The 24,202-nt window shown below is 33.2% G+C and overlaps 2 protein-coding genes across 6 annotated transcripts; both read right to left on the bottom strand.

The window, feature by feature from the left end:
• Positions 1-24,048, bottom strand: LOC120123311 (1-aminocyclopropane-1-carboxylate oxidase homolog 1-like). 2 transcript variants are annotated; one of them, XM_039142239.1, is made up of 5 exons: positions 23,567-24,048; positions 23,175-23,496; positions 22,832-23,084; positions 15,412-15,421; positions 1-14 (listed from the first exon to the last, which is right to left on the bottom strand). In XM_039142239.1, exons 1-4 carry the CDS (start codon positions 24,019-24,021, stop codon positions 15,417-15,419), a joined length of 1,035 nt encoding a protein of 344 aa, XP_038998170.1. In that variant the 5' UTR covers positions 24,022-24,048; the 3' UTR covers positions 1-14; positions 15,412-15,416. The 2 variants fall into 2 exon arrangements, with proteins under 2 accessions (XP_038998170.1, XP_038998169.1); XM_039142238.1 differs by lacking the exons at positions 1-14; positions 15,412-15,421 and having other exon boundaries at positions 22,779-23,084.
• On the bottom strand, positions 9,220-13,500 carry LOC120123310 (vacuolar cation/proton exchanger 5-like). Of its 4 annotated transcripts, none has more exons than XM_039142233.1 (13): positions 13,197-13,500; positions 12,771-12,812; positions 12,349-12,633; positions 12,202-12,269; positions 12,080-12,108; positions 11,733-11,929; positions 11,439-11,651; positions 11,185-11,325; positions 10,608-10,724; positions 10,485-10,538; positions 9,975-10,091; positions 9,679-9,775; positions 9,220-9,567 (listed from the first exon to the last, which is right to left on the bottom strand). In XM_039142233.1, the coding sequence occupies exons 2-13, from the start codon at positions 12,810-12,812 to the stop codon at positions 9,542-9,544; spliced, it is 1,386 nt and encodes a 461-aa protein (XP_038998164.1). In that variant the 5' UTR covers positions 13,197-13,500; the 3' UTR covers positions 9,220-9,541. The 4 variants fall into 4 exon arrangements, with proteins under 4 accessions (XP_038998164.1, XP_038998165.1, XP_038998167.1 ...); XM_039142234.1 differs by having other exon boundaries at positions 12,349-12,630; XM_039142236.1 differs by lacking the exon at positions 12,771-12,812 and having other exon boundaries at positions 13,197-13,499.
• Positions 24,049-24,202: the final 154 nt, after the last annotated feature.

Raw genomic sequence — 24,202 nt, 5'->3', positions numbered from 1 at the left:
ATTTATTAATTTAACTCACCACTAAGAGGTATGGAAGGTAGCCAATCCTCCGGAGTGACTTTGAGAATCGTAGCATATGGTCCAGGCGAGCAAATCGATAACCTAACAAAATTAATTACACAATCAGAACATATTCAATAAGTTTTAACATTTTCTACTTTCTACTTACCACACCGCCAACCCATTCCGTAGGCTTCAACGTTGCAACGTCGTATACAGTAGTGAATTGATTTCCCATTGATATTACAGAATATCTGTATGAATCATTAGGATTAATATGTTGTCATAAAATATTTAAATATCACTCACAAAACAATATATTCACTTACCCCGATTCTAACTCGCTATTCCATAATAATCACAAATTGCAGCTTCGATGTCATCAATTCCGCTTGGAATATCCGCTTTTTCAACCTACAATTTTGCATACAAATTTTTGTCACAACAACATATAAAAATCAAATTAAGTATTCTTTTATTAAACTTACCTTATGCTTCTTCTTCTGGGGTGCAGGACATTCCGAATCCAAAACTGCTGCTATAACACTCTCCGGTGTATAAATGACATCGACTTCCTTCCTCCTCATTTCTTCCATCTCTTCTTCCTCCTCCCTTTTTCTTCTTCATATTTTTTCAGTTCATCGTACTTTTTTTCTACATAGCTCTTCATCTCTTTTATTTCACCCTTCAATTGAGCTCCTTCATCCGAGTATTTATCAACCACCCCCTTCACCCCCGTAAGTTCACTCCTCAAATCCACAACCTCCTTCACCACTCCCTCAAATTTTTCTCCCGTCACCATCTTAATATCACCCCTTAACACCCAACTTCTTTCACCACTTCACCCCTCAACACCTCTACTTCTTTCACCACTCCATCTATTTTTCCTTCCACTACCCCCTTATGCCTCTCGAGTGTATCTTCGACTCTCTCGAGTTTCTCTACGACTTGATCAAGTTTCTCTTCGACTCTTGATTGTCTTTGCATGATTTCAAATTGGATTTTTTTGATATCGCCAATTCAGACATCAAAATGTCGAAGTTACTCTGTTTTGCTTCACCGTCGTCCCACTCACCGTCATCCCCCAATACAACCACCATCCTTTTTTCTCCTCTGCCTCCACTGCCTCCTCTACATCCTTGCCAATAACCTTCAAAATTAAATTACAATAGTAAGACATTGATTATATTCTAATATTATTTAATTACATTTATTACCATTTCTTGCTTCTTCCCTCTATCCAACTTCAACTTCACCATCACTCTAACCACCTCTTCCTTCCCCCATGCACGGATGCGTGCCACTCCGGTTCTTTCATAAGCCGGCACTGCCTCACAGTCCGACCAAAAATCGAACAGTGCAACCTGCATTTATAATAAAATTTATATTTTTATAAAAACACAAAAAAGTGATTATCAGGTATCTCTGGCTGCCCTTTTTAAAGGTGATTGATTCAATCAATCTCGAATGGATATATTCAGCCCAATTGAATTCACCCTTCAAGCCTTCATCGCAAATGAGCTTCATATATTCCTTGTTCGTTGACGTATCACCCGTTGGACAAAGAAATATCCCGACAAGGTACAATAGAACTCGGGCCTTCAGCTCATCCCCCCAGTAAGATCCACTTTTGATATCCTCTTCAACTTCAGCATATGTCACCTTATGATTCAAACCATATTTGGAGGCAAGTGCTTTCCAGTTCTTACTCCTACAGACTTCTATAACACTTTGCCTTGTTTTGTACCCCCAATACGGCTGCAGCAGTCGATACCCCCAGAGGGAATGAATAATCACCATACTTAGCCATACATTGACTGACGTCAAATTGTGCCATCAAGGATCGACACAATTCCCTCGAATAGGTCGATCCCTTACTCCGATCAACGATCCAAACCTATTTCTCCAGCACATTCAACTGACCCTTCTCCTTAAGGTGTTTAATTAATAAAATTCACCCTTTAATGCTGCATCTTGTCGACACTTCCTACATTTTTAACAATATATAATGTTATAGTTCTTATATATTTGTATCAACGTATTTACAAGTTTAATGAATACCTTATTTTCATGTGCTTTCCTCGTTCTTTGTATTCTTTACTATCATTCCTTGACTGTGTGATGTAAGGTTCCTTTTCAGCATCACTCATTGAATTCCATTTGGACCTCACATCTTTTTTCACCTAATATTAAACATAACGTTTCTTAATCAATACATTAACACTAAATACTAATACTACTCAATGTCAATTTCATTTTACATACGAACCGCTCTGTGTGCCATCTTCCTTCATCCTTTTGCATTCGGCCATACTGTTAACATTTAAAATTTGTAATCAATTTAAAGTTTATCGATACTTTAATCCAATTACCATTTCAACATAATAACAAAAGACATTGATACTTACTAGAAGTACATATATCCACCCTTTGGTTGCTTTCGAGTCTCGGCCTCAATTTCAAAGTCATCTGCTCCACCAACAATTTTCCAACCCATTGACTCCATTTTTCCTTCATATATCAGTTTACGCAAATCAAATTATTTTGTTACATACACTTTTCAATATACAAATATAGATAACTACTCTTGTGGTAAAACGGTTTTCTTCAAAAGAATTTGAATGGCCACACCAAAATGTGTTGGCACATTTATACAACCTATAATATTTAATAAAAGTATCGACATTTATATTTTCCTTGAATATCTATTTCTACCTGCAATCGGTCCCAAATGCTTCCTTACTCCAAAACCCCAAACAACACATAAAAAACCCTATCGCGATTACTGTAATAATTAAAAATTAGGGTTCGACAACATACTTTTCGATTCGACTGCAGCAACAAACAAACAAACTTCGCTTTAGAAACGCTTCTGAAATGCAGCAACAATTACTCTTCGATTTCAAAAACTCGTCCGTTCTATCTTTTTTCAGAGGATATTTAGCTATGGCCTTTATATTTCATCGGATATGTTATTATATTTAATCGATACAAATACAAAAGTGTCGATACTTTTATGTCAGGTGTCGATACTTTCGAAAGGATAATTACCTATTTCTTTGAAAGTGTTGAATTTATTACACGTACTTACGAAAGTATCGACACTTTCAATATATCCGGTATCATTTTACCGGTTTTATCATTTGATACCGGTTTTATCATATTTTTACCTGTTATATCGTTGTGGATCGATATTTTTTTAAAGTATCGACACATTATAGGCGCTATAACTGCTTCTCTTTTAAATTCACAAAGTGTCGATCCTTATATAACGTATCGACACTTTTAAATTTACTTGTTTTATCATTTTGTTACCGGTTTTATCATATTTTACCTGGTATATCGTTTTGGATCGATATATTTTTAAAAGTATCGACACTTTTTAGGATTTATAACTGCTTTTAAAGTTATGTAATTTATGTTTCAATTATTAATAGTGTTTCATGTTTTCCACCTACAATATTAATTTAATAATTTAATTTACACAAAATTTTATTTGATTGTTTTGATATTTATAAAATATTATTTAGAATTTAAATTTAACAATATTAACCAAATATAATAATAAATATGTTTTCAACAGTGAAATAAGTATGGACACTTTTATAAAATGATATATACTTTTTTGAAAGTTATGTAATTTATGTTTCAATTTTTTTTAATAGTGTTTCATGTTTTCCACCTACAATATTAATTTAATAATTCATTTACACAAAAAATTATTTGATTGTTTGATATTTTATAAAATATATTTAGATTTTAAATTTAACAATATTAACTAAAGATAATAATAAATATTTTCACAGTGAAATAAGTATGGACACTTTTATAAAAAGGATAGATAATTTACAATATAACAGGTAAAATATGACAAAACCAGATTCATTATGACAAAACCGGTAAAATTTACTTGATATGTTAAAAGTATGGACACTTTTATAAAAAGGATAGATACTTACCGATAACCAAGTTTACCGGTTACCAAATTTTTAATAGTTTTTCATATTTCTACCTAAAACATTATTAGTTGTCAACATAATAGGTACCGCTAAACCGAATTAATTAAATACATTTTAATGTATCCGGTAATGCTGTATATTAGCCGTATATTAACCTGCATTTCCTGAGACATTCCCATTACATTAGCCAAAGCCTAAATTCAAGAATAGACTAAGAGGGGATGGGCAGAAGTGACCGTTCCCTCTAAAATTTTTATACATTTTTAGATTTTTTTATCTTTTTAATTAAAAATACATTTGTACCATTCTAAAATTATATAAATTAATTTTCTAAACTTTATAAATCATAACATAAAATTTTATGTTCGGACTCTATTAAAGCGACTAGCATCCAATACCGAAGTTAAAGAGGGGAACGTTTGGTCAATTATTTTTGGACCGCTTCTATATATTCTTATTGCATCCACACAAAGTTGTTTGTAAAATTAACCAAGGAAATTTAAATATAAAAAAATAAGGTAATATTTTGCATTATTTGACTGTCGGTCGGCACATGCCACTTGATTAATGCAATTATTTATACTAGTATAGATCAACCAAACAGTAAAATAAAATAACGGAAATTAATATATTATCCATACTGTTATTAAAAAGGTAATTTTAAAGAGTGGATTATACACTAATCTCCGCGCATGCATGGACCTAGCTATGCGCATAATGACACAATTAAATTACAACAACAACAACAAAATTTTATTTTCATATGTAATGAGGTAAGGGGAGGTAGGGTAGTAGGTTGCCTCCAACGCCAGGTAGAGAGCAACTTTCGTAAAAGATCTCCAGCAGTCAGAAAATTAAAAATAAATATAAAATACAATACATGAATAAATAAATAAATAAATACATAGTTGAACAGTCTTCATAAGCAGTCTTCATATGCATATCTATAATGAGAAGTAATCTCTGCAAATAGATCCATGTGTAAAAATCTCTACATATAGACAGAAACGTAAGTCCGACTAGATTTAAATAAAAAAGAAACATGAAGAGAAGGATATACAGTAGTCAGTGATAGCAAGTTACGAGAAGGAATAAAGTCAATTGGGTTAAAACCTAAACTTAGGTAACACTACTCCGCTACCTCAGTTCTAAGCCTTCATAAATTCCAATGACAGAAACCGTATAAAAAGTAGAAGTCATGGAAATTACTACAAAGACATTAAAAAGAAGACAGGGATGCTACACCCTATGGTTGTGATCCAAACTACTCGGCTACCCTAGTCTTAAGTCTCCATACTTTCCTGTCAGAGGTCATGTCCTCGGTAAGGGCTAAATCCTTCAAATCAGATCTTAAGCAATCTACTCACTTCTTCCTTGGTCGTCCTCTCCTTCTGGCACCGTCGACTGTAATCAACTCTACCCTCCTGACCGCATCCGATGGTTGTTGCCTAAGGACATGGCCAAATCACCTTAGTCTCCCCCTCTCTCAATTTTTTTGATACAGGCACCACCCCCAAGAATTTTCTAATTGCAGTGTTTGGTGTCATGTCCCATAGAGTTTTACGTATTTATACAATTTTTATTTTTAATATTTTAATATATGAGAGGGACAATCGATAAAAGAATATAAGAAACAATCTCACACTCACTATAACTTAATTATTACCCTTAATTTTAAATAAATCATACGAAAATTAAATTATTAAATCGAAGTATATAATTCAACATCAGAACATATTATCCGTTTCAATAAAATATAAAATGAAAGAGTCAAATTTACTTGATTAAAAACATTTCTTATAAATGAGCGTTTTAAGCGGATTTGATACGCTGATTACATTAATGATGAGTAGAGGTATACAAATAAAATAAACGATAAATATGTCAAGTTTTATATATAATTTGATAATATTAAGTAAGTGGAAGGTGATAACAAATAGGATGTTGACAGAAGAGGGAATTTGGTGGAGCAGGAGAGGCTCAGTGGACAGGAAAGCAGATTAGTAGTGTCACTGTCAATGGCCCAAGGCTCAGTGGAAACCTCCAAATGGCAAAGACCAAGAGAATTCTGCGGTTAATGCGAGTCCCTCTCACCCCATTCCCCTCTTTCTTCAAATCTCTTCTGTTGCTATTATATACAATAATAACACAAAATATTATTAAAATTTGATATTTGATTTGTTGTTAATTAATATAGATAAAATATTATTACAAATAATTAGTAAAATTAAAGAAATTACAAGTTCAATAATATATGATGTAGTGTACCCTTAAACGAATGGCTTATTGAATGTGATTTGTTTAAAGATCTGATGTATATAGAGAATAATACTATTTTATTTGAATTCTAATTTATGCTAATTAATACGAAGAATAAAGCATTCAAAATTCAAAATATTTATAGTCTCCGTGGTATATTGCCGACACAAGGACAAAGAGTAGACCTAATCCAAGTGAAAAGGCACATTACATAGCATGATATAGGACAACACAACACACAGGCCTACAACAACGACACGTCGAGAAAGTTCTTTCTGCTGATTTTTGTTTGTGTTTTTAGAAATAAGCAGTAAAATCGATTCCCCAAAGCTTCTTCACATGCACGTGGTGGTCACCAATTTGGATTTTAAAGTTCACATCTGGGGAGTAGCTGACAAAATTAGATGGAAAGCCTAAAATGGGCCATTGCCATGACCGGCGGAGAAAGGGAGACAAACGAAATGGTGGGAAGCGAACATACAAACAATACGTGAAGCATCATTTGTTTGGTGGACTGATTTGGATCACTGTTAAGAAGAGAATGTATTTATGAAGATGGTTGCTATTTTAACCAGGATTATTTCGATGTTCATAGTTAAATATAAAACGACTTTTTATTTTTTTTTCAATTTTCGAATTTATTTAACATAATTAATCTCATAATCATTCATATGTACTCAGAATGGGCGACTCGATGACAGTATATATAGAAATTCCGATCAACATTAGGGGTAACAAAACCCATATAAATAGAAAAATTCATACTGATCTTAACGTTTTGAATGGTGGCACTTTGATAATGCATGCAGTCTTCAGGTGTTGGATATCAGACAGTAATGACAGCTCCGATTGACGGGGATTTGCCTCCTATCAACCACCAGCTTTGAAGCTCTCCGACAATACCTTATAGAACTGTTTTTGCTGTTCCAAGATCAAGATGATATAAACAGGTTAATTAACCAGTCACTGCTTTCAAAGAACCATTTCATCTGGAGAGTAAATTATTAGATACCTTATCAGAGACGGATGGTGAGATTTTACTCGGTGCGCGTTCAAAATGCAATGGCTTGATTGTCCATGAAGCCTCAGATATCCCTGTTGAAGTGAGTTTCTCTTCCAGTTCAGCCATGGCAGCTTCATTCATCTGAATATTTTCAAGCCCAATGAGGTTAAATTTTTCACAACTTTGTTTCTGGATATGGTTTAATTACTTAAACATCAATCAGGTTTAGTTTCAGGAAAAAATCAGTCCTTACATAGTGCATACTTTCTAGTTCCTAGAAATTAGGAACTAGAAAGTACAAAGTCATGATCTTTAAGGTTCTATTTTGCCCATCTTATGCGTTGGTGTACAAGAGTGTTACTAAAAAATAAATATCAAGATAAATTAAAATTTAGGATAAATTATAAATTTCATCACTCAACATTATTCTCATCTTTATTTTGATCATTAAACTTTAAATATTTTCCATTATAAAAGTAATGGTGACATAACTACCGCACGTATTGATGTGGATTGTTTCTATTAACGTAGAATCTATGTGTCATCCATATCATTTTTTTCTTTTTTTTTTCCTATTTTATTTCTTCTTCCAAATATGAAAATTTAATAGTTTCATCCCTATATCACGCATGTGCTACAATTATGTTCATTTTCTTCTTCAACCACTCAAGATGTCGACAAACTAGTTTCATTGGCTCTTACCACCCTATTAGTTTAGATTTTATCCAAATCATTTTAAAACTTATAAAACTCAACCTTAAACATAAAACTCGTGAAATCTCAATCCATATTTATCTATGATATCTATCATTAAATCAACGAAAAATCAAGATATACAATTGATTTCCTCTTTCTCTACCTCTCCATCATTAAGGTTTGAAAGAAGATTTTCATCACATAAAAACTAAAAAAAATTCATAATTATAACTTTTTTTTAAAAAAAGAAAAAATTTGATGACCATTTCATTTTTAAAAAATATCCTATTATAACGCCACTAAGTATTTAGTGATAGAATAATCAAAATAAGAACAAATAGATATTTTAGTGAACAAACTGAATTTTTTTAAAACTTTAATGACTAAAATAGGAATAAAAAAGTTAAGTGATGGAATTTATAATTTATCCTAAAGTTTAATAAATTTTTAAGTTTTGCATAGACAAAATATTTATTGTTATGGATATTCTTTTATAGAATAATCTATAATATTGAAAACAATGGAAGAAGAACAAAAGAGGTTTATTTTTTTTAAGTCCTACTCTTATGTCTCCTGATAATGATCATAAATATTTTAAAAAATATATTTTTATTTATTTTTCATTTATGTTTTACGGATTACATTAGGTGGTTCATCTTATTCTTCCTAGTAATGTTTGGAAGGTTAAAACCTAGATAAGTGGAATGCCTAACTGCTGTTGGTATATATCCATACGTTTTATTCATAACTAGAAAAGCGTTGAAAGCAGCGTTACAACACACAATAACATTACCTGCCCAACTCTTCATCTAAACCCCATTGCAGCGTGAAAACGACTCAATCCTGTGAAAGCAGGTGATGTGTGCTGAAATCGGGGCTGAGTCTGGGAGAAAAAGTTCTCGCTCTTGATTTGCATGAAACGTCAAAATAAAGCTCTTGATTTGCATGAAACGTCAAAATAAATGGAGCCATGGGGTTGAAGTAAATGAGCATTGAGCACCCACGGTTTTGAGTGACCGAGTCACCTCGGACACAATAAAACTCAAGTACTCAATGACACGGGAGAGAACTTATTATTCCAAAAAGGCTTCATATGCTGGAAAGGAAAACACTATAAAAGGAATCAAGAGAGACAGATAGAGATTAACGGTTGAGGCTAGGCCATTGGAGGTGACTGAGGGGTAGGGTCCCAATGCTCGGACTCGTGTGAAGCAGAAAAGAAAGGCTTTTTCCCGAGTGGGAATATCTGCCCCCGGATTCAAAATACATGAGCTTATTAACCATAGAAACAAGTGATAGACATTGAACACCAACGACTATTTTCATTGCAAACAATCCCCCCAGTAAGATGTTAGAAAGAATCAGAGTTACATCACTATCAAAATTTAGAGAATCCATTTGTTTCCTACATTATACACAAGTCTCTTCCCATTCCTCATCTTGGCTGATGTTTTGGCATCATAAGTATAAAACAACATAATGAGCGAACACCTCCTGTGTTTTTCAATAATTTTAACTGCATAACCAGCTGGGGGAAATGGAGTATCTGCGTTTGAAAATATTTACAGCACCACCGTGGGATTAAACTTCTTTAGGAAACCACCGCTTAATTCGACCACCTTGTTCACGTTTGCGGCTGCTTTTTTTGATCTGTAGAATTTAATGAATTACGTCGCAACCATTACTAAAACAACAACAAAACCAGAAAGAGAAACCAAAAGAAAGATAGGGAGCACGGAAATAGAAATTGGAAAAACTTACCAGTTGAAGTGGGGTCTTCGTGTACGAAGAAACTAGCAGCTACTATCAGATAGCAAAGAATGAGCATTAGCCCTTTGAAGTAGTTTGATGTTCCCTCCTACAGAGAAAAGAAACAGAAAAGTAAATTCATTTGCTTTCCACTGCCTTCTGGCCTAAATTAGTCTTCCAAGTTGCATTTTCTTTGAACTATTAGGTATGGTCCAACAAGGACATGAGTTTGAAGATTGCTTCCATTCCTGATGATAAAGATAACCATTGGCCATTATTACTTTCCAAAGTTATTGATATACACCGACCTGCAGAAAGAAGGCTACAACAATAACAGTTATGAACAGAGTTGCTGTCTCGAAAAGCTGGAAGTTTAAATCCATTTCCTGTCCCATAATCCACCCAATAACCACACAAAAAGGAATCTGCATATGCAACAAGGATATGGATTAGTGCACTAAGGCAAAACAAACTACATACTAGCCATAAATAAATATGTACGTATCTACAACACATAACTTGGTTCAGTTCAACTTCAGGATCTAAAGTTGGTCATAATTCCATGACCTAAACGCTGTTTATGCACTATCATCAGTTGTCGATGTATAAAGAGTGGAGGTTGCTAAATAATTGAAGAAAATGAGTAACCCCTAAGAGAACAGATATAAAGACAAAATATATGTGCTTCACTATTTGCTGCCAAGGAAACAAAACAAAACCAAAAAGTAAACCCGAAAAACTCCTGACATTAGATGGCATTATATAAAACAAAATGTAATGTTAATACACGATGAGCACAACCAATTTACGGGACCTACCCCAAACATAGAAATTTGAGTCGATGATCCTATTGCCACTCCCAATGATATATCCTGAAAAGAAGTTTATGAATTAGTGATACATACAAATTTTTTGAAATGAAAGTTAAGAGAATCACTTACAAGCTTGTCTTTCATGGAAAACATGATAGCACTTGCGTGCTCTGCGGCATTCCCAATGATGGGGAGCAAGATAACACTGATAAATGCAATTGATAAATCCCATGCTTCAGATGCCCCCTGGTAAACAGCAATCAGAAGGGAGAAAGGTAAAGTGAAATTAATCAGCCTGTAGCCCCCTTATGGATATAACTTTAGAAAAGAAAGCATTAAAGAGAAAACAAAATGGTGCAAATCCTAATGCCTGCTGAGTGCTAACTAATTACATCTACTGCAAGTGAGAGCAGATATGGACCTCTTAACTATCTTACATGCTGTTTATGTCATGGATTCATGTCCAGATTGGTTTGAATAAATCCGTAGAGCAAGCTTCAATCTAGGGGACATCCATCACATGTTCCACCCCGCCCTAACAGCCACTGCCCATTTTCTCTTAAACACGAGACAGTGGACGTGTATTATAAATGGTAACGGATACAGAGTTTAACAAGTTAATTCGTTCGAGCAACCTCCGATGCCAAATATTTGACATACTCATATCATTAACCAATGAGAAAAAAGATTAACAATCAATTGTTACCTGTATTGTATCCACCAAATAGTCTGATAGGATAGAGATCCAAGCAGTCAAGATTGTAAGCCAAATCATTGATTCCCATTTGGAGATCTCCGGAGCTTCATCCTCGTCATTATCTGAGTTATCCCCATGGGGACTTCCTTCCTAATATCACATCATTTTTCACAACTAGTGTTCTTTAAAAAATACTTTTGGGGCAAAATAACTAACAAAATACTTTTCATATTCAAACGATACTAATAACATTGATAACCAACCTCATTAATAGGGGAATAGTGATCATTTTGACTTCTTAACTGGAAAAACAGATAGGCAGCATAGGCTACAAGCATTATACAACTGCTATATCTTGAAAGAGACAACTCTGACTTCCCAACTCGCCGTTCAGTGTGTGTGTAGTGGAGGACAGCTGGGAATAGTAAACCCATGACTGCCATCAGCAGCAGTCCCGAATTGACAACAGCTGTAGCCTGAATGAAATATTAGGTTAGTTTAGAGCGATTAAAAAGAAAAATAGCAAAAAGTCGGGCAACATAATGGTGTCTCCTTACCTTGTTAAAAACTTGTTCCTTTCTGTGATATACAAGCCCACCGCAGAAGAACGCACACCCAAGAACAAGAAGCATGTTTGACAAAATTGAACCCAACAATGACAGCTGAACAACACGTATCATTCCACTTTTCAGAGCATATATCGAAATAATCAGTTCTGTTGCATTTCCAAATGTAGCGTTTAGAAGACCACCAACTGCAATTGATTTCAACATATCAAAGACCGTTACTAACACAAAATTTATAGATAAAAATATTAACAGAGAATATAAAATAAAAAATACAAAAGCTAGTTGTTTAATCTAGACAAGGACAAAAATCCATAACAATTAAGAGTAATAAGTACCTGTAGGTCCAGTGAAAAAAGCCAACTGCCTAAATTCAATCAAAGAAAAAGCAACATTAAGTGAAATAAAACAACTGATCGCAACAAAAGAACAAACTCAATGAAAGAAAATGAATTCTTACTCAGTCGCATAACCCAAACGCTCTGCCAAAGGTGTTATACCCAGTAAGCTAAGAAAGAAGACCCAGCCCTGCAATCCACCTCGCAATTAAACAACTCATGTAAGAAAGAAAAGCAAGCAAGGAAAGAGTATCAAATAAAAAACTCACATTACTGGCAGTCAGCTTGTGAACCAGGATTGCTAGAGGCCCAAAAGGCATGAGCAGGTTGAGTTTATTAGAGAAAACTACGGTCTTTATGCTCCGATAGATTCTGTTTCTCGTCATTTTATTACCAACAATAGGGAAACCATCAGAAAGTGGTAATTTTTTATCTGAAAATGGTATTTGTCGATTAGAATCAGAAGCTTGTGTTTTTCGAGCATCCGTTCCAGGGGAGTGGAGGCACTCATCATCGAGATCATCCATTGACCTATCTTCTACTGATCCCATCTGCTACAGTAATCATTAAAACAAAATGCAGGGTAGAAATACTCAAAATAAGAACTAAAAACTTAAAATACATATTCCCCAACCACAAAAAAGGGTAAAAAAAAGGAAGCCAAAACAATAAAAATAAAAGAATAGCATACTTCAACATGGGATTGAACTCCAACTTGCTGCTTGTAATCCATCTTCAAGTATCAAAAGGGCAATAAGTTCTCCATAGTCATTAACATAAAAAAGCATTACAGTATCATGTGCTTGGTTTTTAATTCCTCAATGTATAAATAACCACAGCACAATTGAAATTTGTTAAAAAAAGCATAATACTAGCAGTTAAGCTAATTAAGATCTCATCTTGATTCTCCTACCATACTTGTTCATCAATTCATACTATAACAAAATCAAACTTAAGATTTAGATTTCCAAGACTTCTATGCATCAAATCCATGAAAGCACAAACAGATTCAAATTCCAAACAATCAACAGCACACAACAGATTCAAATATTAACATCAGCGGATGCTTAACAGACTAAACTTGCCAAAACGTCAACGGATCTGAGAAACAACTAACCTTTATTGCAAATCTTCAGAAATCTCCAAATGGATATGAATCGAAAAAACCCCAAAAGTATTATAATAATAAAAGAAACAAAAACACTATTCCTCACCCAAAAAGAAGAAAAAAAGAAGATTTTTTTCCTCTTTTGGTAGAGAGAGAACCCTCAATGACGAGAGCGTACGAATGCGACTGGATTCTAATTAGGTATTTACGGGGTTTATATGTAGTGTAGATAAATCCTGATTCTCCGTTTTCTTCGTGTCATGTTTGTGTCTTTTTAACGTTTTCCTCCCTTAAACGGAAGGTTGAAAAACCCAAAGAAATAAACTTGAAAGTTCAATAATGTTAGCTTTATTTGAGCTAAATAAACTGAACTACTGTTACCCTAGCCCGAGCAAGAAACTATGTGAATCCATGTGCTCTTCCAGATCCCAACTTTTTTTTTTTAATTTTTAATTTTTAATTTTAAAAATCAGGCAATATGTTGTTTTCATTTGTTTAATTAATTTGTTAGTTTTTATCTCATTTTTTTAAATATAAATTTAAAGTTTTTGTTGGATTCGATATTTAGTCTGACTTTTTATTTGATTATAATTATTTATTGATTATCGTTATTTTTTATTTATAATCTATGGATGTATAAATTATAATGAATATTATCTAACATACACATTATATAAAATTCAGTTTATACAATTTTATTTATTTAAATTTCAAATTCTTAATTCTTGGATCTTAAGACTTAAAATATTAATTTTAATTAGAACCTTTAAATTCTAAAATAAATGGATTTGCGTAAAATTACACAATTGAGTACAACTAAAATTATGACTGCATCAGATAACTTCTATAATTTTTTGAATAATTTAATGTAATATTTATACTATATAGTATGCAGCCCGTAGAAATACAGATGGAAAAGCAGCATGTGGAGGAGTAATCAGAGATTTGAATGGAAAATAGAGGATCGACTTTAAAAAATTCATAGGAATATGTTCTACAATAGAAGCAGAATTATGGGGAGTATATACAGGGCTAAGATGTGCATGGAAACAAAGAATCCAACAACTCATAGTTGAAGTAGATAGCCTCGAAGCAATACAGACACTGAAGAATAGCATAAACAAAGAAGGAAATATTACCATAATACCGTACATAAGGGAACCGATAAATCGGGATTGGAACGTCAAATTGCAACAAGTCCGAAGAGAAAGGAATAAAATTACTGATAAACTAGCAAGAAGCATCAATTTCGAAGATAGCCAAACCAGAATCTTACAGGAGCCTCATGCTCATATAAGTCAACTCGTAAATTATCCATGATCAATGTCTTGTGTTATTGGGACAGGTGGTGTAGCAGACAATAAATATAAAAAGCCATTCATTCAGTCCTATATGTAAAAGGGAATTACGAGGTTTGTTTACATTACAAAATTTTACCAAATTATTTCCATTTTCAAACAGACAGAGAACCTTAAAACAAACACATCAGAATTCAGACCATGATCTTTTTGTTTTCATTGACTGAACAGTGTTTCAGATGGTTGATATATCTTCCAGTTTTGCTGCAAATTCTTCACAGGAACCGAATCCTAAATTACCTCTTATTTCTCTATACATCCATGCTAGAGTCGAGACACCGGCCAAAGCAGCGGTTGCGGCGATGGCGAAACCGACCAAGGCGACCATGAGAACCAACCCAACAAAGAGTAGCAGAGGGCTGAAAAGTATCAGCAGAGGCAAGCTTATAAACAGCAGTGTCGATGCTGCCAAGAAGCTGAGCCCCATCATTACCAGCAGCGGTGCAGCCAGTGCCACGCCAACCAGTGCTGCCAACATCATTGATCTGCCAGTTTGCTGTTGTTGAACCACCCTTTCTCCCATTTGATCTACACTTTTGTGTTCTATTTTTCCACCTTGAAAAACCGTCCGATTCTTTGATTTTATAACCGACGAGGTTAAAAAGACGTGATGTTTAGGTGTTTCTTGGAACCTATGTGTGGGGCTTTGGCTCTTCCATGTGGCAGCTATTAGCTCATTCGAACGATACGTGGCATGACTCATGAGACACAGAGACAACAATGCACACGATTTTCAGTTGACTTTATTCATTACAGATCGGCTGCATTAACTCCGACCAAAGATCAAATAGCCGGATGGACGTCCAGCTTTTTTGTCCACCGCCATAAACCACAAATGGAGATCAAAGTGTTAGTTGCAAAGATACGATGATCAAGCTGCAAGAAGAAATACATGTACAATTTGTTAATGAGATAGTTCATGAACATGTCATCAGGAAATATAGAAGACAAATTACCTGCACTGTGGATGTATTATCAAAAGAAGTTTCGGCTTATCGGTTTCAACTCGAGTATATTATCAAGAACCCACACATCTCCCATCTTTGGAAAAGTATAGTAAGCTCGGCGGCGTTATTTACTTAAAAAAACCCAAAAAAATAATTTTTTTAACAGTACCCAAACTAGATTTGTTAAAAAAATAATCTCAAACTGCATACGCAAGACTACTTCCTGTTCTAAGAAAAGCGAGAAAAAGTCTCGTATTATACAAGAGCGAGGTTCATCCAACGTGGATACACTTTTTAGAGAAAGCAATTTAATATTTTAATTAATGACCTCGTTACACAAAACATAAGGTTTCGAAGATATTGAAACATCCCGAGAAATTTATTTCGTGTGGTATTTAACATACATCGCATTAAACAAAATGCGAGGTATGTAGTTTTTTAACACAAATCGCAAGTGTTTATAGGCATGATTGAAGTATATTTTCGGGCAATTAATCTCAATATTTTCGTAATTTATAAGACTAGAGGCCTAGTATCAGAATTTATCTTTCAGTTGAGGTCAATATCGAGACATACGAGATATTGTAAGCGAGTTAAAAATTGCGTTTAAAATGGTTCCAAAGTTTATTTTGTGTATGAAGAAAATGTTAAAATAGTTTGATAGGCATGTTTGAGGGGTTTTTTTTGGGTAGTTAATCTAAAAAAAATTAGTAATTTATAAGATTAGAGGCCTAGTATTGTAACTTATCTTAATATCGACACATACAAGACATTGTAAGCGGAGCAAAAATCGTGTTCAAAATGGTTCCAAAGCTTAGTTTTGTACATGAAGAAGAAGCGAACATGGCTTGATAGACATGGTCGGAGAGTATTTTCGAGAAGTTAATCTGAAATTTTTCGTCATTTATAAGATTAAAGGCGTAATATTGATACTTAAGTTTCAATTGAGACTAGTATTAGCACATACGAGACATTCTAAGCTGTGTAAAAATCATGTTCAAAATGTTTCAAAAGAAAAAAAAATTGTAAACTAATGAATTTTATTTTGTTTGCATTATGCCTTTTTTTAATTTATTACAAAAGTAGTACATAATTTCGACTCTCAAGTTCTTTCTCTATGTTCAACTAAATCCTTGTCACAGTAATTCCTAGTCACATAATTAAAATAACATAAAATAATATAATACCAAAAAGGCATAATGCAAACAAATACCCTTAGGGGGTGTTTGGTTCAAGGATTGTGGGATTCTCATGGGATGAGAATCCCACATTCTCATGTTTGGTTGGCCGGGAGTCTCATTCCCGGTAATGTTTTATTACCAATAGTAGATTTTTTGTGGGAATCCCACATTCTCATGTTTGGTTGGCCTGGAGTCTCATTCCCGGTAATGTTTTATTACAAATAGTAGATTTTTGGGGGTATATTACCAGGAATGTCATTATCTCCCTTCCCTTAGGTATTTGGACTAAAATGCCCTTAAATTTTTATTTTTTTTCAAAAATATCTTTCTTTTGTCATTGAATAATAAAAATTCTACGAAGGTTAAATTATAAATTTATCCTTAAATTATTTTAGATTTACAAAAAAAGTCTATAATTAAAATTTTATATGAAGTTCAGGGGTTAAATTTTTTTTACCCTTTCATTAAACATTTTTTATATTTTTAATTTTGTAAAAAAATTATATAAATATTATGAATTTAATTTTTTAAAGAAAATATATAAATATTTTACAATTTGTAATATTATACAAATATATAATAAGGACAATTTGGTCAAATATACATTCCAATAATCTTTTATTCCTTTAACCAAACACGGTAATCTTACATTCTTGCTAAACCAACCAAACACAAAATACAACATTCCTAGTAATCATATTCCCTGGTAATCTTTTATTCCCACTGGTAATCTTACATTCGTGAACCAAACGCACCCTTAAAGTTTGACAGTATATGCAAATTTGCCCCTATTATTTTTTTGGAACATTTGACCCCACAACGTTTTATTTTGATTCAAAAGTCTCCCCCGTTAGATGGAAACCGTTAGTTAACTGACGGTCAATGCCTCCAGCTGACTAAGCAAGAACATGTGGACACAAATGATGCAGTGGCGTGTCCACGTCACTAATGTATGCTGACGTGGAATTGACACATCAGCCTTTTCTTTTTGTTAAAAATTAATCTTAATGAGAATTTTGTGCCAATAAGAGAGCGACATGTGTCACTCTCATATTGGTGTGTATTGAAAATAATGAATAAAAGCCAACTACTTGCGTGGAAGGGGACTCAAACATGGGGCAAAAGTGTAAAATCGAATGTCCCTTGCCACCAAGCCAAGCATACTACTCAATTTTGTAATGAAACAAAACCTTATTTAACCCATAATAAATGTTCAATTTAATTAAACAAAATGAAACACGTGTTTCAAATATCTCACAGGCATCTTCAAACTGATTTTCCCAAAATATTAGGGTTTAGATATCCCAATATTTCAAATAATTTCTCCTCTCAAATTCTTCATTTTCCTTCAAGTAGTAGCTTCAAATCGATTACACAATCGTATATTTCGAATGTGAGTTGATTTTTTTTTGAATCGAAGCATCATTTATTTCCTTAATTTTGAATAGGTTTTCGATTAAGTTTTGTTAAATGTTTTGGGTTTGTGCGGGTTTGGAATGAGTTTTGTATATTGTATGAATGGGTTGTTCAGAGTTCTTGAACATTGTTGCATACTTTTGTTCAAAATTATTTATTATATGGGTTTGTGTTTTACGCATAAATTTTAGTTTTTATTTGGTTTAGTTCGAAATGAATATTGTTTTGTGAATTGATTTAATTTAATAATTAATCTTGTTTATATGTTTTGGGTTTTAGTGGAAATTGTTTAATGGACAGGTTTGAATCTCCAACCATCGTTAGTTCTTCTCGACGACATTTCATGTACGACGGTGAACCAAAAAAGTGTTATTGCAATAAATGGACACTTAGGGAAATTTCATGGAGTGATTTAAACCCCAGAAGAAGGTATTACGGTTGCTCAAATTTTCTAGTAAGAATATGTTTATAATGACCTTATATTAGTTAGCTTGAGGTAAAGAATGCATGTACGATAAAGTGTTATTGCATATATCGATTGATAACAAATATGTTTTCCCTTATTGTAGCACGGTTGTAGGTATTTTGAATGGTATGATGCTAGCATGCTAGAGCGAACAAATTACTTACTACGACAATTACGTGATAGTGAGCGAAATTTAGCGAAAGAGAATGCAAGACTTAGAAGACAGATTACAAGTTATTCCCTTACTTCTACTGCTCAAATGAATAGTGTGTTGTTGGAAGAGAGTGAAAGTGTTCAAAGCAAAGTGAAAGAAATTAAAAGTGTACAAAGTAAAGACAATGACAATAAATTAAAGCGAAAGATTAAGAGCTTGAATGAAAAATCTAAAACAATGAAGAAGAAAAAAAAGAATTTTATAAGACAATGTGTATTTGCTCAATGGTGTGTGTCATATGTATCTTTGTGGTAATTGTACTTGCAATAGCACTTTAGGTGTTTTGTTAAAGATTAAGTGTTTATGTATGTCTATTATTAAGTGTTTGACTGTTACTTATTAAGAACAAATGACTATGTTTAGTGTTTTCTATTCTCTTGGCGAGTTAATTCAAAAAATTTATTTTCTTCATATATATATATATATATATAACTTACCTTCACATTTTCCTATTTCCAAAATGTTCTTAGGGCACAATGAACACTAATATGCATCACCACATGCTCGTAGAGGAATACCCAAAATGAATTTTTCTACTTACAAGTTTAAAGTTTTCATTATTTAATATTTAAGTTTGACCTCAGCCTTTGCTTTATTTGACATGCTTGTCGGAACATCACAGGTATTCGATTATTTAACAACTGCTTAAAATGAAGAAACCAACAAAATTGGATTGGCCTAATCGAACAAGCTGGAAAAGTAATGTGATAATCTTAAGGGGCGGGCTCTTGCCTATTTAACAGTTAACATGCATATATTTGTGCTAAAAGGTATCTCATATCAAGTTAGGCAGATATTTGCCATACACAAAAAAAGCACAACCCAAACATATACCCTAACAAAAAACAACACAACAAAATACTCATTAATACCCATTCGACCAGACAATTCATTTCTTCTTCTTTGGTGCTATTAATTTTTGAGTGCCCATAGGGTCCTTAGCTCCTCTCCTCTTCTTTGGTGTACTTGTACCAGACTGATAACAAATAAGAAAATTAAAACATTATTTAATTTGTCGAAGAAAAGACTGTTACTTGTACCAGTCCTCAAATTTGTGTAAAGGTCTATCCCTTCGTATCTTTTTTCCTCGTTAATCTATCGGAAGTAACACATGCCTTTTGTTTCTCCTTTCTTTCCTTGATACGTGTGTTGGGTTTGATACGATCGTACTTGCTGATCTTGTTGAAGAATTCCCATCCGTATTGTTCTCATGCAACAAAAAAATTCTACTTTAAAAATCTAGCATAACTTTAAGTTTTACACCAAACTCAATACATTAACTCTAAATACCTGGTTTGCGGTTTTAGGCTAAGTACATGATCTTTTATTATGACTTTGTCCACCACAATTTTTACAAGTCATAATAAGACCAATCCTACTAATATGTTCAGACTTGACTTTTTTTTGGTTAATCTTTTTGCTTCCTTCGATTTTTTAGGCCTTCCAGACATATCTCTATCAACAGGTGGAAGAACATGGTCAATTCCAGATTTTTTTCAATATTTGTAAAGCAATATGATTTACTGTATGTGTCTTTATGATAATAGGAATGTAAAAACTCATCTGGGTCCCTACCAGTATGCCATATTACACAACAATCATGCGGACACGGAATCCCACATAGTTGCCACCTTCTACAGGTACATGTTCTTTCATTCAAGTTTAAAATGTACTTCTTAGTCCCTTTCTTTACCTCACATCCATTATCTCCATTCCAAATCATTCTCCACTGAATGATGTATTTCTTCATGATGTCAAATTTTTTCCTTGGTCCACATTTTCTCTTTTTTTTTTCTAAACAATTTAGTTGCAAGTATGCTATCAATCTTTGACAGTGCATCTTTGTTTTCCTCCCATTATCTTTCAGTCGTGGACTTCACAATTTGCTAAAAGACAAACTGATATACTTTTGCTCTCTTCATTCCAATCCAATTCGCAAACATGTGTCGAGAACAATTTCGATGTTCTAATCGTGGTAGAACATCATTTACATCAATCTCAATACCCTGTTAAACAAAATTTTACTTATTTAAGATTTTATTCACTTATCATAAAACAATATCTAAACATTGCTTGTAACTAATTTTAGTTTTCAGACAAATATCCTTTTCAATTGATCTAGAATGTTGCATTAGAAATAAACAAACAAGTTTTTTTTGTAGACCAATTGCAATTAGCAATTAATACTATAGTGGCAATTTGAGATATAGCAGCAAGTGATATAACAACATCAACTCAGACTATTAACAGTAAACTAACAACTAGCATCAAGTAAATTTAATAAATTTAATTACCATGTGTTGGTCACTGATGATGGTGTAGCCAAATCCATAATCCAATCCCAAGTATGCTGCCACTATACTTATAAACCAAGACCAAGAATCTGTGCTTTCACGCTCGACAACAACCTATGCGATAAGGTACATCTGATCATTGCCATATCTCCCAACAACAGATAAAAATATGCCTTTGAATGGGCCCTTAAGGAAGCAACCATCTAGACCGATTATAGGCTTACATCATTCTTTCAAACCTCTCTTCATAGCATCAAAGCATACATAAGTGGACAATTATCTGACACCCTATTTACTGTCATCTTTATTGTACTCCCTGGATTAAACTATGTGATTGGTCATTAAATTATATGATTGATTTAATTCTTATCACTACATAGAAAGATAATTAGATCAGGTTAGTCCTAATTTAAAATATGATTTAAGATTTTTTTTAATATTTATAAATTATATCAATTTAATCTTATTTTAATTCTAGATAATAATGATGACATGATAACTTTAAAATATATAAAATAACACATTTAGTTTTAATATTTATATATTTAATCAGGTTAGTCTGAATTTAAAATATGATTTAATAAATTCATTTTTTAATATTTAAAAATTATATCAATTTGATATTATTTTAATTCTAAATAGTTTAATAAATTTAACCATATAATAAAATAACGATAAATATCATTGTATTAATTTTTTTTAGAATTTAGTGACCAAAATAGAAGAGAAGAAAATAGTTGAGTGATGAAAGGTGTGATTTACCTATTTTATAACAACATGAATTAACGAAATCTTCGTCAATGACGAAAAACGTTAGTCAAACGGTCATTGGATTTTTTTTCGAGTTAGAGGGCTATATTGATCTCTAAAAAATATATGGGTCACATTGGTTTTTTTTTTTTTTTAAGTTTGAGGGACTTTGATGCCTTTTTACCTTAGTTTATTTGTTGTTCATTTATTTGAAGAAATTTTGTTCCTTTTACAAGATATTGGTGATGTAAATAAACACAACCCACTTTGACGGACTTTTAGTTTTTTTCATTAATATATAATATTAAGAAATTTATATTGAAGTAAAATTTTATTCAACGGCGTATTTTATTTAGTGAGTCAATTATGAGTTAAATAATTTTTGATTTAATTCAAAAACTGTTTAATTTACGTTTAATTCGATTTGATACTCTAAAAGTCTGGTAAAACTTTACTCGATTTATGTTCGTTAAAAAAAATCGTTGTTTACTTAACTTATTGTTCATTAAACTCTTCATAACTCTTATTTTGTTTTTTTAGATATATGTAAAATCTTATAATCCTATGTAGAAGCTTAATATAAATATAAATTAACAAATTTAACAAAAAATATCAAAATAATGTATAAAATAATTTTAAATTTTAAAGTGCAAAGTCAACAATCCATAAATTTAGCAAACTAACATATCACAACCAAAGTAATAACACATAAATACATCAAACTGATATGTTACAACCATTCTTGAAAAACAAAATTTTAATAAATCATAATCAATCTTAAAAGCTAATTAACAAGTTACTCACGAAACATATCAAGTTGAGTTGAACCTTATTCGACTCGATTCATTAAGTTCTCAACTCAAGTTCGAGTTCAAGTCAAACGTAAACTAAATTTTAAGTGAGTCAAGCTTGAACTGCTCAACTATAGCATCCCTATACGTTCAATTCTCATTTATGGTTGCTCACGTAGCTAGTAGCACCGGTATCCTTTTAGGGATTTAAGATTACTCCACATGACATGAATTCTTAAAATGAGGGAGGACTAGCCTGGCATCTTTTCCATTCAACTTGTAACAAGAGAGATATTGGTGCAAGCTTGTTCTTTTGTAAACGGGTGGATTATCCGCCGTCACAAGTTCCTCGGCTGCTCCATATGGTTTATCTTTAAGAGCAGGCATCGGAGCAAAGAAACATGCAGCAGAGATTCTTGGATCCACTCTTCCGGCTAATACTCTATGTATTACACTTTTGAACTTGTCATTTGAAACAATCTACAAAACATTTATATTTATTTACCATTTTATGTAAAAAAAAGACCTATAGGATGTCAATTTTTAAGATGAATAAACTTTGCTATATACCTGCAAAAGGTCGCCAATATTGGCAATTAGATATCCATGGCGATGAGGCACATTGACCCACTGATCCTGATGAAGAACTTGGAATCGATCGATATTATTTTCCAAAAGTATAGTTAAAAACGATGCATCGGTATGGGTGGATGTGCCTAAGGTCAGCTCAGGCTGAGGACATGAAGGATGATAATGGCATTGAATAAGAGCACGTTCCATGCATTTAATGCTTGCCAAGTAGTGTCTCCTTAGCCCCAAAGCCTCCGATATCAGTTCAGATAATGTATCCTTCAGTTGCACTATGTGTTTCATGTACTCACTCGTTGCCTTCCTGCAAAAAAGCCATCAAAAGTAAATTTCTTCACTGATAAAATATTAGATACGGTTAATCATTGTTGAACCTGCAAACTTGAGGTATAGCTTGTTCGTTTATTTCTCCATCTGGGAATTCAACTACCAGAGTATCTCTCCATGCTGCCGCTTTTATGTTGGTATTACAGTCGACGAGCCTCTGTCCGCTTTCGTTACGTGAATACCAAGCTTTCTTCACGTCTTGAGGTTGTTCATGGAACTGACGAATGGCGTCTATCATATTTTCCATAGTGGGAACCGGAACGCCGTGATTTACCATTCGGAAGAAGCCCCAAGTTTGAGCTGCATCACGTATGGCATCCACGATTTCCCTTCTGTGCTCGCCCTCGAAGCCTTTGAGGTCTATTTCCGGAATCTGAAGGTGCGGCGCGGCTAAGGTGGCATCCATGGAATCTGCAGGACGGATGAAGAAACTGGGAATCTTGGTAATCCCGGAGTCCACCAGCCCTTTAACTCCTTCCTTGCTTTCCAAGAAAGCCTTCATTTCTTCGGCAAGGCTATTAATGTTTTCAGCTCCAAAGGGTTGATTACTATTTACTACTTACTAGTATATCTATATGTGTATGTAAAGAGAGATTTTGCAGTGGAATGTGGCAAGGGGAAGCTGCTTTTTTTATAGCAAGTCTTCAAATCAATGGCGATGAAAGATTTTTAATCCAAATGGA

Source organism: Hibiscus syriacus, unplaced genomic scaffold (genome assembly GCF_006381635.1).
Source record: "Hibiscus syriacus cultivar Baekdansim isolate YM2019G1 unplaced genomic scaffold, ASM638163v2 tig00110392_pilon, whole genome shotgun sequence".
In the NCBI taxonomy this organism is placed as follows: Eukaryota; Viridiplantae; Streptophyta; class Magnoliopsida; order Malvales; family Malvaceae; genus Hibiscus; species Hibiscus syriacus.
This window is presented reverse-complemented; position numbering and strand designations above follow the sequence as displayed.

What these genes read in the sequence shown, in the direction of transcription:
- LOC120123310 (XM_039142233.1), bottom strand. Translation starts at nt 12,812, where the DNA reads ATGGATTACAAGCAGCAAGTTGGAGTTCAATCCCATGTTGAA. An exon ending in CGTTTGGGTTATGCGACTGA is followed by an intron (nt 12,109 to 12,201) that starts GTAAGAATTCAT and finishes GATTGAATTTAG; the next exon opens with GCAGTTGGCTTTTTTCACTG. An exon ending in ATTTGGTGGATACAATACAG is followed by an intron (nt 10,725 to 11,184) that starts GTAACAATTGAT and finishes GCTGTTTACCAG; the next exon opens with GGGGCATCTGAAGCATGGGA.
- LOC120123311 (XM_039142238.1), bottom strand. Translation starts at nt 24,021, where the DNA reads ATGAAGGCTTTCTTGGAAAGCAAGGAAGGAGTTAAAGGGCTGGTGGAC. An exon ending in GCTATACCTCAAGTTTGCAG is followed by an intron (nt 23,497 to 23,566) that starts GTTCAACAATGA and finishes GCTTTTTTGCAG; the next exon opens with GAAGGCAACGAGTGAGTACA. An exon ending in ATATTGGCGACCTTTTGCAG is followed by an intron (nt 23,085 to 23,174) that starts GTATATAGCAAA and finishes AATGTTTTGTAG; the next exon opens with ATTGTTTCAAATGACAAGTT.